General features: G+C 31.9%; 1 protein-coding gene across 3 annotated transcripts in view; it reads right to left on the reverse strand.

Annotated features, from left to right (window-relative positions):
- Positions 1–260: 260 nt before the first annotated feature.
- The window catches only part of LOC125058113 (inactive angiotensin-converting enzyme-related protein-like), a 160,541-nt gene continuing 147,526 nt past the window's right edge, over positions 261–13,275 (reverse strand). For all 3 annotated transcript variants that reach the window (XM_047662154.1, XM_047662152.1, XM_047662153.1), the window contains 9 exons: positions 10,663–10,747; positions 8,421–8,561; positions 7,332–7,508; positions 4,780–4,877; positions 3,443–3,731; positions 2,594–2,750; positions 1,907–2,083; positions 1,619–1,732; positions 261–1,427 (listed from right to left, as the gene is read on the reverse strand). In XM_047662154.1, the coding sequence (XP_047518110.1) occupies positions 869–1,427; positions 1,619–1,732; positions 1,907–2,083; positions 2,594–2,750; positions 3,443–3,731; positions 4,780–4,877; positions 7,332–7,508; positions 8,421–8,561; positions 10,663–10,747 (1,797 nt within the window). In that variant the 3' untranslated portion in view covers positions 261–868. The remainder of the gene's footprint in view (positions 1,428–1,618; positions 1,733–1,906; positions 2,084–2,593; positions 2,751–3,442; positions 3,732–4,779; positions 4,878–7,331; positions 7,509–8,420; positions 8,562–10,662; positions 10,748–13,275) is intronic.

The following is a 13,275-nucleotide window of genomic DNA, read 5'->3' on the forward strand; positions in this document are numbered from 1 at the left end:
GCGTGTAATTTATTTTCTTAAAAATGAATTTTTTGCAAGTAAAAAAAAGGCTTTTTTATTATTTTTTATTATGTAACCTCCCATATTTCCTGATGAAGCGGAATAAACCAAATAAAAAAAACTAACAAAAAGTTGCTTTATACTTTTATGATCAATTATAACTACTATAGAAACAGAAATAATTAAAACTACCTTACTATCTGTTTTACAAATAATTTTAGAACATGTCTAATAGGAGAATTATGAAATAAAAGTGTAGATATGTTTAAAACATTTATTTTCTTGAAATTTTGACAATATTTGGTATTTCATGCTTCGACAATAAATAACTAGTTAAATAAACATTATAAATATCGAATAAGTTAATATGTATTTCATTAATTACAATTTGAACGTCGAATAAAAAGAAACGAAATAATATATAACTGAACGTTTTCGAAATTTGGTCATTATACGCCATAGTAAAGATTTATAAAATTTACTTTGTATTTATTACAAAGATCACCCTATATTATTAATAGTACTTACACGAAATTGAAACGCTTAAGGCACAGCGAAATTACACCTAAGTATAAATACACCTATTTTAAACACTTGGTAACAATCATTTATCCTCAAATTGTGATATGTACAAAAATATTTCCTTCTCCTTACCATTACACTTAATGTATATGAAGATTCTATGATAAAAATAAAATTTAAATGCGGTGAAATGGAATTATGTTAAGAGCACCAGAGAGAGACACAAACACATAAAAATTAAATACACATGAAACATATTTGTACTCAGACTCACACATATACCGTATTGGCACAATTTCACTAATGTCTTAAATCGGTTCCGTTTCTAGAACCGATATTCCTCAAATCAGGCGGACGAGTTCTGTCGTCTTTGGCGTTCTAACTGTTTTCTGTGATTGTGGCGCTTTCTTGCTACAATAGCAACGAGTACAATAACAACTGCTATCGCTACAGCAATACCTATCCACCAATATACATTGTAAGATGCTTCCTTAGGATTAATGTTTTCATTCGGATCTGAAGCTGCGACAGGATTCTTGATTTCAAGCACTCCAACTGTAGATGCCTCGCTTCCGGACTTTGAATGAGACTCATCATCAGTTTCGATGATATTTTCATTTATATCATCATGTGTTTCTTGCTGATCCTCATTATCTTCATAATCTGGTTCTTTGTTTTCCTTATTTTCATCGACTATTTCATTTTCATTATCAGCCTCTGTTGGTGGATCTATGTATTCTTCAAAAGTGTTTTCACTGGTTGGATCTAACTGGTTATCTAGATATTCGTCTAAGAGTCTGAAGTAATCTGTAAGGCCTGTGTACTCTAGACCATTTTCACGTTTAGCAAGTAGATCGCTGACCATTTCGGTCCAGACAAAGGCGTAACCGTGCATCATTGTATCACTGAAACAAAATACTTACGTTAAATTTTTACTTTGAAACAATCTAATGGTTTATATATTTCTTTTAATCGAGTTACAATTTTGGTTAAAGTTATTAGCAGAAGCATTCATTTTGTGTAGGCACTTTTGATTCTGAATAAATTTTCAATTAAAATCTGTTATTGTTATGTGAATATGTTAAAATAAACTCACATTAGTCGTTGGTTATTTTCCGCAACATGTTCTACCAAATCATCATCATCTGACATCAGTTCTTCAGCAAATGATTGATATATTTGATACTTTAGAATCAATCCCATGAATTTTCTGCAAAATATGTATAAATTTAGAGTGATTACAATATTATTTAATTTAAAATATACTTTGATTTTTAACTAGAGTCTGTGTATATATATAATATATTGAATCAATTTGCTTATCTCAATTTGAATATATAATTGTGAACTGGTTGATATAAAAATTAATTAATTTTCAACGCACCCTACATGTGGTTTATTCATCAGGACGTAAGGGTCTCCCAAAATATCAATATTGGAAGACTCGATAAGAGAGAAATTTTTCCGGAACTCGCTCCAGCTACTTGCTATTTTGGCAAAAGGAACCTTTCCCATCAATACCTGGAGACGCCATTCATCTGCCGCCATGTAAAAGTTCAATCTGAAAATATAAAACTTAAGAAAATGCTCTTTATAGAAAGAATGATTAAAACCTGCTTGGCATACAGCCAGAAAATCATGGACACCCTCAATCCACAAGAAAAAAGGCACTCTTATTCTTATTAAAAATGTTATGTGTAATATAATATTGAATATGTTATTTATTATGTTTTCAAAATATTGCACGAAATTTCCTATCGTCTAATAATATTATAAAGGAAAGATTTGATTTTTTTTTGCATTGAGCAGAATTCTACATTTAATCCCTGATGAACATAGGCTATACAATATTTAAAAAAAGTTAGGGATCCGAATTAAAACTTCGATAATGTAACCCACGATGTGAAAAAGAATACCAATAAAAAATCCTAAATTATGTATTCTGTAGAAACTACTGTAAACAAGAAAGTCCAATACTTCATAAAATGTCTATTAGAGTATCAAATAAACTATTCTCCTATTTGAGATACTTATGATAATTCATATGATTGTAAAATAATGGCATCAGTACCTAGGTAAATCTCGCAAAGCAATAATGAGCTGTAGAACAAGGCGGTGGTAGTTTGGATTGTAGTTAAACCTTTCCAGAGAATATAATCCAGCGCGGTCCAGAGTATGTGGAGTCATTGATAATAGTGAAACAAAGCCTGGAATAGCCTCGTAGACAGCTGCAAAAAGGTAATATTTAAGAAAGAGAAATATTAATATACTGTACAATTCATAACTGTAGATATATAATATAGTAAAAAAAAACAAAAATCATTTAATCATATAGGTAACATAATTTACACTTATGACTCGTCAGTAAAGAAATACATATTAATGCTTCTAATTTTACATTTACTGCCAGTTCTCAAATCAAGGGTGTAGAACGGGAGAGAAGAACTGACAATAAACTCTCCGCCACTCTTTTTAATCGCCATTTTTTTTGTTTTACACAATGTTTGTAAGGAGCTGCAACCATTACACCATGTCCCATGTGACATTTTAAGTAATTAGTAATCATAACATAAATTACAAACAAAGATTTGTCCTCTATCAGCAGGAGGCATGGTGAAATAGGAGCACGCACTTACATTCTCGTGGGAACAACACGCAAACACATAGTCGAAATAACCAACATCACCGCATACACGAATACAAGTACGACCAGTCACCACAAGCTGTGTATAATATACAAAATAAATATTATTTACGATAACATAACGTTATCGTTCTAGTAAGAAACGTTAATTCGTGTGATTTCAGTAGGGGGGGAGGGGGATATAGACAGATTTTTTTATATATTTTCAGACCCTGAAACTTCACAAACGCAGTACGTATACATGATTCGGTTTGCTTAACATAGATTAAAATTTACCTGAGTATCTGGGTGCTTCTCTTAGCGCATATGTATTGTTACTGTGCGTAGCAGCAATCAATTTGTACTTTAATCTCATAGCCATCTCATGAGCATCCATGTAATTTGATATACTAACATCCTTGCACGTAACAAATTTCAGTTTATTCGGCTGGCACCAGTCGACAATTGTCGATGGGCAAGTACCGTTGTAGTCTGATTCATTTATTATTTCTGAGGGTATTTCACCAAAGTTAAGATGGTTTATGACTTTCTCGGCTTCTTTGTATGCTTTCAAACCACCCATATCCTAAAACAAAGTATACAAGATAAAGATAGGGGCCTCATAACCTAGCGGTCTTATTAAGTGGCAGCTAGGTGAGGGGTACCGGGTTCGATTCCCGGTTCGAGGGCAAGTTTTAATTTAATTTAAATTTGTTCTCGGCCTTCGGGCCTCGGGAGGGTTGTGCGGTACCGGGCGAGTGCCTAAACCGTACATGGAGGACATGGACGCTGGACGCAGGACTTGACGCTGGCTAATACACAAACCGTGCCAGAGCCAAAAAAAATAAATAAAAAAAATTAAAAGAAATATAAAGCTACTTCCTTAAACTATATAAAATGAAGATAATACATGAGATGATAAAATTTATGTAGTATCACGTGCAAGAAGGAAAAAAGATTTGTGAAAAATCTACAGATAAGTTCTGTTAAAATTGTAAAAGAACAAAAAGGAGTTACGGGTAAAAACGTTCACGGTCTTTTATTTTATTCATACATTTAAAATGTAAGCAGTTGATGCACGATGGCTCTTGGGAATGTAGTGAAAATATATTTAATGCATACCCAAGTAACTATAACGAACTAACGCATTGAACGCATACAGCGTCCGGTCCTGGGTTTGATCTTAAAAGAACTTTAACTATCTCTCGTATTGGTAGGCACAGCAGGTTTATGCAGTAAAACATATAAACAGCCTTTGGGGGCCTCATAGCCTAGCGGTCTTATTAAGTGGCAGCTAGGTGAGGGGTACCGGGTTTGATTCCCGGTTCGAGGGCAAGTTTTAATTTAATTTAAATTTGTTCTCGGCCTTTGGGAGGGTTGTGCGGTACCGGGCGAGTACATGGAGGACATGGTCCAATTTCTAAGGCAAAAAAAAAGCACGAATTTATAAAGTCTTATACTTGACGCTGGCTAATGCACAAACCGTGCCAGAGCCATTAAAAAAAAAACAGCCTTACAAATTGGTATGAAGTTAACATCGACAAAAGACCTTCCAAACGAAGCTATCTTCGCACTTATTTTTTTAAATGATTAAATATAAAAATGCATGCAATTTAAAATAAATAAAAACTTACCATAACATGCAAATTGGCATAGACCTTCTGGTAAATATCCGAATGTTTAGGTAGTAAAATCTCAATTAAATTTGACCAGTCATCCCCGGTCAGGGACCCTAGAAAGATTTCAAAGTATCGTTATTTACAATCCTTCTCGACGAAAATCGTATAACCGTATTTCGATAGATTTTATTGGCATATAAGAAAAGCATCGGAATATGTTTCTCCAGGGAATTTTTATAGCTGTAAAATAGTGAGATTTATACAGAGTTCAAACGAATATTTCGTCTACGATTTTAAGCGTTGAAATTAACGTTAACGAGTATTTGGTACTATACAATTCTGTAAATACGATTTAAAACGGGAATATTTTAATGTCATTGAATTTATATTTTTACTAGCAGACCAGCCAAGCGTTGCTGTGGCTAAGGTTTTGGTTATATTACATAGTAGCAAACTATTCAAGGGAAACGGTAGGAGAAATCCAGTCATGGGGACCACCATGCTTTATTGGTGGTTATGCCATTAAATTGTAGCTTTTGTGAAACGTTGGTACTTTCAACACAGCGCCATCTGTTAGAATTGTGACTATCAAATAATAAACAAATATTTTGCAATAAAATAATATTGCGGGTATACATTGAGATGTCAGCTATCCTATCTTTTAAGTTGGATCAAACTACACACGGTGTGCAAATTTGATTGATATCGGTTCGGTAGTTTAGGAGTCCATAGCGGACAAACAACAGTAACAATGTAAAAGCTTAGGATAAAAAAGTCTGCAATCTCACTGTACGATATATTTGATAAAAAATTTAAATGATATTAATCTTTTAACAGTCTCCATTAGTGTTTTATTCGGTTAAAAGGAAATAGGTATTGTACATGATACGATATAGAATTGAAAAATGGAAAGGTAGCTTTTTGTCAAACGTATCACTGTATACACACTATTTCGTTTTAAATGCAAATTCTATGATATATCATTGTTTAATCACGAAAAATGCCTTATACTTGCCGCATGCTTGCGGTGTTTGATTCACGGAATAATAACAAAATAAGTTTTATTCTAGGAACATTGTTAAGTTTTTTGAGAATTAAGAACGATTTTTAGAAAGAAATTGTCTGCTTTAAAAGCAAAGAGTACTACGGAATCATGTCACGTAATAAGCAAATGAGGGGCAGAACCTGACCAAATAAACTTTGTTGTGTTTAGTCAGCTTGTTTTTCTAGCTTTATAATGAATTACTGGGAATATGGTCCTGAAATAATACTTTTTATATTTATCCTGTGGTAAACTTGAGCTTTCGAGCCTAAAAGCATTAACAATATTGAGTGAAATTACATTTCTAAGATAAAGAAGTTTTTCATAAACATAACTAAATTATTCCGTTCTTTTGTTTTAATTTTGAGCGTTTCTAACATAGATTTTAGTCGAGTTGACTACGAAATAAATAAAATCAAAATTAACTGTTGATTTATATTGATTTATTATGATTGTATACGTATATTAAATCCTTCCCCTGTCACTTTTTCCCCTGCTATAATGATTTAGTCAGAATTTTCTGGACAATATGACAGGTTTGGCTTGCTTGAAAAGCTTTTTCTCTAGACGGCATTACACTTTACACTTTAATTAATGCATTATATATTTTTTCTAATAAATAATCATGAATTAAATTCCAATTCAAGATGTGAAAAATCTTATCAGAATATTGAAATAAGTAAGGTCACGATTTTTGATATCATGGTCTTGACATCCTCTGGGTGTTATCTGCCTCAATTTGATTTCCGATCGAAGCCTCTTTATATAGGAGATAATTTTATCTTGTATACCATTTTTACATTCGTATATTTTGTACATCACTTATGAGTTATGCCGTAAATTTTAGTTATTTAAGAATAAAAATAATCAAATTCCGAAAATGTATACTATGCTTTGTAATATTATATTACCGTAATAGTATTTATTAAAATTATTCTCTTACATTAAGTCTGTGCTTAGTTTGACGATGGCGTATGAAATAACATAAAGATATGTCAACTGTCCATTTGTTTGGAAATAAATATATCGTTTTCCCTTGAATGTTGTTTTCTCTATTAGGATCTTTATTTAATACCATACAAGTGAAATAATAAACTAATTATATTTGATCATCACCGAGATGGTCAAAATGCGAGAGGCGATAATATGATTAAGTAGATTCTTACATGTCCATAGGAGAGAACGCAAGGTAACAATGCTTTTGTTTAAGCGGTCATTACTGCACAGACGACAAAAACATTTAATAGTCCTAATTAAAATTAATTCATCATGCTTGGAATACGCCCCGTAACAAGACAGAAGTAAGCACACACACAAAAATGAATAGCATTGGTTTGGCTGTTCAAATTGTATAGAACTTTCAAGACAAAAGTAAAAATCATAGAATTCAACCACAAAACTATCGTAAAATTAAGGTACTGGCGCGTTTCGTTCTTCGACTATTATTTGTGTAATTTTTGGAAATATAAAATGTATTATTTGTATTTTAGTTGCGTTATTAAATTCAATCCTCTGGGCGACTTACTGATTGAATGAATTGGCAATGGTTTCCCAACAGCGTCTGCCCCCTTCAGTCTTAAAGCGACATATTTGTTCAGCTTCGTATATAATGGCTTCACATGATCCCAGATCTCACGAGCCTTCAACGTAGCGCCTTCATACTCTGTGAGGGCGTCCCAGTATTCCTCCACAGAGTCATACACTAAAAACAAAAGAATTATAAATTAAAATTGTGACATTTACTACATTTGAATTTGGAACATATTTCTTGAAAAAAGGTTTTATGTAAAAAAATTATCTGCGTTTTCAAATTCAATGCCTTTAAGGCCCAATTAATAGCGCCAAGTCCAGAGTCAGAATTTAATGCCTGAATGAAGAGATAATTTACAAAATATAAAGTTTAAAAAGAGTACAAGGCAATAAAAAGTTGCGTGTGGAAGCGAAATATTGCAATTCAGAGTCCAGCCAGTATATACCAATTAACACTGCGGAATGAAAACATATTTTCATTTGCATTAAAATAACTTTCGCCGGCTTTTGTTTGCATAAAAAACAATGAAAATTATATATTTTCTTTTATTCAGGTTAGTAATTTACGATAAAAGTAAATTATACATAAAAATTATAATAATCCAGCGCAAGACAGCCTTATATTTGACAGTATCTTTGATAATTTTTATAAACAAGTAGTGTGATCAGCGTACCTGGTACATGAATTTCGGGGTTAAGACAGGTTTTTCAAACGTATGCCTTCATTGTAGGAGCTAGTATTATTAATATGGAGATATACCGAAAGTCCGGAAACTTATTCGTCTTAAATTATTCGACGACTCATTGGTCTAGTGGTTAGTTCCCCTGACTGCGAATCCATGGGTCCTGGGTTCGAACCCCGGCTGAGACGAACATCGATGTGATGAGCATTTGGTGTTGTGCTTAGGTCTTGGGTGTTTAAATATGTCTATCTATCTATAATATGTATGTATATCCGTTGCCTAGTACTCATAAACCAAGCTTCACCAGCTTAGCATGGGACTAGGTCAATTGGTGTGAATTGTCTTTAAAAAAAAAAAATATCTTAAAACAGTTGAAGCACGATTATTGATATCATACTTACGGTTTTCTTTAGAAGCATTCCTTAGTAATGGTAGAATGTTATCTAAATAATCGTTGAAGTCTGGCAGCTTCTTCTCCCATGACTCTTTCATTCGCTTGAGGATTTGCTCATCTTGTTCTCGTGCTAGATTGTTCTGTAATTCTGCAATATAACATTAAGATTAAGGCCCAAACATGAAGCAACCCTTTCTAGATATGGCACTGGTACATTTTTTTTATATTTTATTAATAAAATATTTAAAGATTATATGGCGCAAGTTATGTGACCTAAGTTAAGTTACATATAGATTTAAGTAAATAATTAGAAGCGCAAATGTTAACAATCATCTTACACTGAAAGAAAAAATAAATTGTAAAGTCAGTCAGTTATGTTAGTAATAAATGAGCGTCTTTTTGGACCTATCGTTTTGGAAGTATATGACTCATGGTTCATTTTGAAGACTATATACATGTATATGACTATTTACATGTATATATGGTAGAGGTTTTTTGACGTAACAAAGTCTAATAAATCGATGAACGCCAACTGCACGCACGAATAAGCATGACTCATTGTCCTGTTACGCTCATTGTCCCGTTACGGCTCATTGTACGCTTGCGCCGTATCTATATCTCTTCCTCTCAAATACTTAAGTATGCAATCATTTCATCAATGTTTTGTTATGACGTTATCACGTTAAACTATCGTCCATAACCCGACTTTACAGACAACCATTTTTATAATAGCTAAATTACTTTTAATATTGACACTTGTAAAAACCTCACAAAAGAATTAACGACATTGCCCAACATTGAAATATCAATAAATAATACTGTTTAAGTTGGTTATTCTATCTTTTTTTCTGTATACTTCATGAATTGTTGCCAATTGTGAAGTTATTAAATCTACACATATGGACTGATTGTAGAACTTATAACTTAGACAGTGCAGTCGTTTCTTAATACTCAAAACGAAATTCATTTAATTGAAACAGTTCAGAATATAAAGTCTAGACTTAGCTGTATTTCACTCTATAGCGTATAAAGTTGTATTAATTCGATTGTATTAATCGAAAATGGGTGGATTGGAAATTTAAGGAATAAAAAGATAAATATTATTTTCGAATAAAAATTCGTGCCATCCAACGATTTAAGGTATCCCAGTATTATATTGTTTCTTTTTATTGATAATTTTTTTCTTGTTTGTACCACGTTTTATGCCTGTTTTTATATTTTCATGTGTTAGTACCTAATATTAGTATATTTCCGTTTAATTAAGTTGTGTTTTCTTATATTTACTTTAATTGCTATAGTTTGATTACAATTCTTGTAATTAAATTTTTGGATAATTTCAATTAAAAAATTAATCTCTAACTTATATACCATGGTCTTAACATGAAATTAAGTAAACGTTCACTAAAAGTGAAAATTTAATATTCTTCATCGATTTATATTAAAAGTTAAATTAACAGCCGTTTAAAATTTTCAAATAAAAATGAGTTCAGTTTTTATCCCATTCACAATTTTTATACATATAGCTAAATTGTTGCAGTTGCCGGGAAATTAAAGGTGGTAAAACGAAACTGTTAATTTTATAAATAACAGAAAACGATTCGAGAAATATAATTTACTTTAAATAATACAAAGAACAATATTGGTAACTAGTAATGTCACAGAGTAGAGAGAATAAAGCAAACACAATACTAACAGAGCAGTGACATTTAGAAGGCGCGAAATTGAAATTGACATTTAACGAAAACGTTGCGTTCGTTTGTGATTGGACAATGGAACGTAACATCATTAAGATCGCGACCTATCGTTTGCGAACAATGATATCGTTTTTCGTTTCACCCCCCGGGTTGTGCTGATATAATCAATTTAAAGTCCTTATTTATAAACATAAAGTATGATACGTAAAGTTCTAAGATTGTGACTAAAAAAAAAAATCTAAAGATATGTTTTGCAATAAGAGCTTTTAAGGCAGACTTCGTTACTTTATTTTTAGTTAAATTAACTGATTATAGCTTCCTGGTTATAGCATAGGATAGTCCGCTAGTCTTGAATTCGAATTCCAACCAATCAATAGGTGTTTTAGCAAGGCAGACAAGGGGGGTTAACTTAAACAGTGATCTATGTAACCGACGATGTATGAAATTTCTTAAAATTAGCTTTGTTAATTAAAGTATTGTAACCTTAAACAAATAACGGGAATAACACTTTAATAAGAAAAACAGTATATAGTGGAAAATATAAAGTTATATTACCTCGTAAAGTACAATTATTTGTGCCGCATTCGTAATCCGGAGCGAATCGGATGTGGTTGAGTGAGGTGTCTGCAAATGTCACCAGCTGTGAACAAGAATAGTGCATAAGACATAACAAAACAACATTATTAATACAAATCATAATTATAGTCAAAGAAACTCGGTTTAAATGTAAATACTCGTAGATTTAAAGTTCATTGGATTCCTTGGTCATTGCTAAAATTTGTTTATGAAATTGTGTATAAAATGTGGGTAGTTAGAACTACCGACAATTTTTTCTTACTTTATATTAAAACACATCACAAGGTTTTGCAAAGTTCTAAGCAGAGCAGTAAAGCAGTGGCTCAACCCTGAGATTATAGGTTCTATCTTCGGCTGTGTACCAATAAAACCAAGACCTAGAACTTGTAGCATTACTGGTATTTCCACTGGTTGACATTTCGATACACCATGATCTATTCAAGTCCGTAGCTTTTTAGTTCAAGTTAGAACATCAAGAAGAACAATAAGTGTATAGAAACAAATCAGTCACGTGAAACGCGTATATTACTTTTGGCTTCCATTTCTACTAAGTTATATACTAAGTGGGAAGTAAATTAACAATGTATAAAACAATAAATGGTTAACACACGCTGAATTTGAGGCAAGGAGCAATTGTACGGTTTAACGACTCTCAACGTGCGCAGTTAAGTGGAGCACATTGCTACATGCTGAATAAACTTGCTAATCAGGTTGTTTGAAACAATGTTCTTCGGGTATGTGTTTTTAACTTATATTGACTTTGTTTTCTTTCATACACTTATTGCAATAATCGTTATAATAGTATCTAAGTAGAAAACAAATTATCAGCAAATATATATATTTAATGTAACTAAAAATGCGTGTACTTATGTACGCGCGTAAGAAGTTATACTTCTTTGGCATGATTAAAAATAGTTTTTGATTGCATGCAAATAATTAATTACAATTAAATAATCAAAGACTGGAAAAAGAGTCATTATAGTCAATAAAGTTCAGTTTACATTTGAAAAATTAAATAAATAAATATTTATTATTATTCTCTTACATTAAGTGTAACATAAATTCTATTATTATTCGAATGTTGTTTTTAAATTATATCCAATGCCGTAGCATCTTCCGTGGGCAACTTCATTGTGTTAATTTTGTGTCACGGTGCGCGCGCATCGTAAAATTTCAGTCTCATAAATTTTTTATAACGCGCTTACAGAAGTATAACTTCAAAAATACTTAAAAAATAATATAAAAGAATCTGGTATCTTTTAATAATGATGGCTTTGTTATTCTTCATTTTTAATCAATATGTATAATACTGATCAATGCATATTGTATAAATAGGTAAAAATTCTGCTTTATGTATATGTTCGAATGTGTATTTTCTTTTTGGCTTTTGTGTATAATGTTATTGTTTAATGAGTAGCTGTAGGAACACTGATGAGCGAATAAATAAATAAATGCCATTTATAATATAATTTTATATTTAATATTTGAATCTTCCTGCATAACCGTCATTTTGTGCATCACGCTCTTAATGAGGTTTAAGTTTCTATTTAATTTTAATCTGGGTTTTGCTGTTTGCTTGAGTTTAATTTTTATGTTCTAATATAATTAATGTGTATGTAAAATTTGTGGTCATATTTTCTTATATATTTTAAACATACGTTGTTTTAGTACTGATAAATAAATAACTAAAATATTGACACCAGTGAGTGGACTTTAAATTATGTTTTAGTTTATGTTATATCTGTTTATTAACTTCTCTAGTCTAGATTTTAGTTAGAGAGTTAATAATAATAATAATAATAAAGCCTTTTAATTCCAGAAAAGTGATACATAATACACTTGATTAGGGTAAACAATTAGGTGTGGGTATGTACTATGTAGTGTCATTTTATATTATGTCTCGCAATTCGGCGTGCCTTTTGGCAATAGCCTCCTCCAGCTCTCTCCATTGTGTTCTATCCTCTGCGACTCTGGTCCAATAAGGTCCCAAAGTCAGGCTGATGTTAGAGAGTTAATACGCTTAAAAGCGTTAACACTTATGATTTAAAATCTTCACTTCATATAACATAGTTTTAGTTATAAAAGCTATATGGGTAGACTTCATAATAACTAACTGACAAGTATCAAAAGGGAAGTAACAATGTTGTAATAACACACGTATATACTGAAAAGCACGAATTTATCAAATCCCTAATAGACTTCTAAACATAGACGAAAACATATTAATAATTCCTTATAATCGTTAGGTTTGGGGACGCGGAACCCTTAACCCTTACAACCCACCTCGTTAACTTAAGCAAAACAAGAGATAATTGCTACGCCAGGACTTTAGTACTATAACGAACTAGGGTAAAATCCTTTCTGAATAGGCGGCTTAATGTTTACATTATTGCCAAGGCAGAATATTAACACATTCTTTCATTACAACCCTCTAAGACCGGATAACACTATAATTCCGGTTACAGTTCGTTCTGTCGTCGTATTATTAAACGAAAACCAAAGAGTGCATTCATACTATCCTTAACAGTCAAGCTCAGGTCAAAACCGATACAAAGAATATTTCACCAGACGCAAAACGGACCGAGTACGAAC

This window comes from Pieris napi, chromosome 17 (genome assembly GCF_905475465.1).
Source record: "Pieris napi chromosome 17, ilPieNapi1.2, whole genome shotgun sequence".
Taxonomy (NCBI): domain Eukaryota; kingdom Metazoa; phylum Arthropoda; class Insecta; order Lepidoptera; family Pieridae; genus Pieris; species Pieris napi.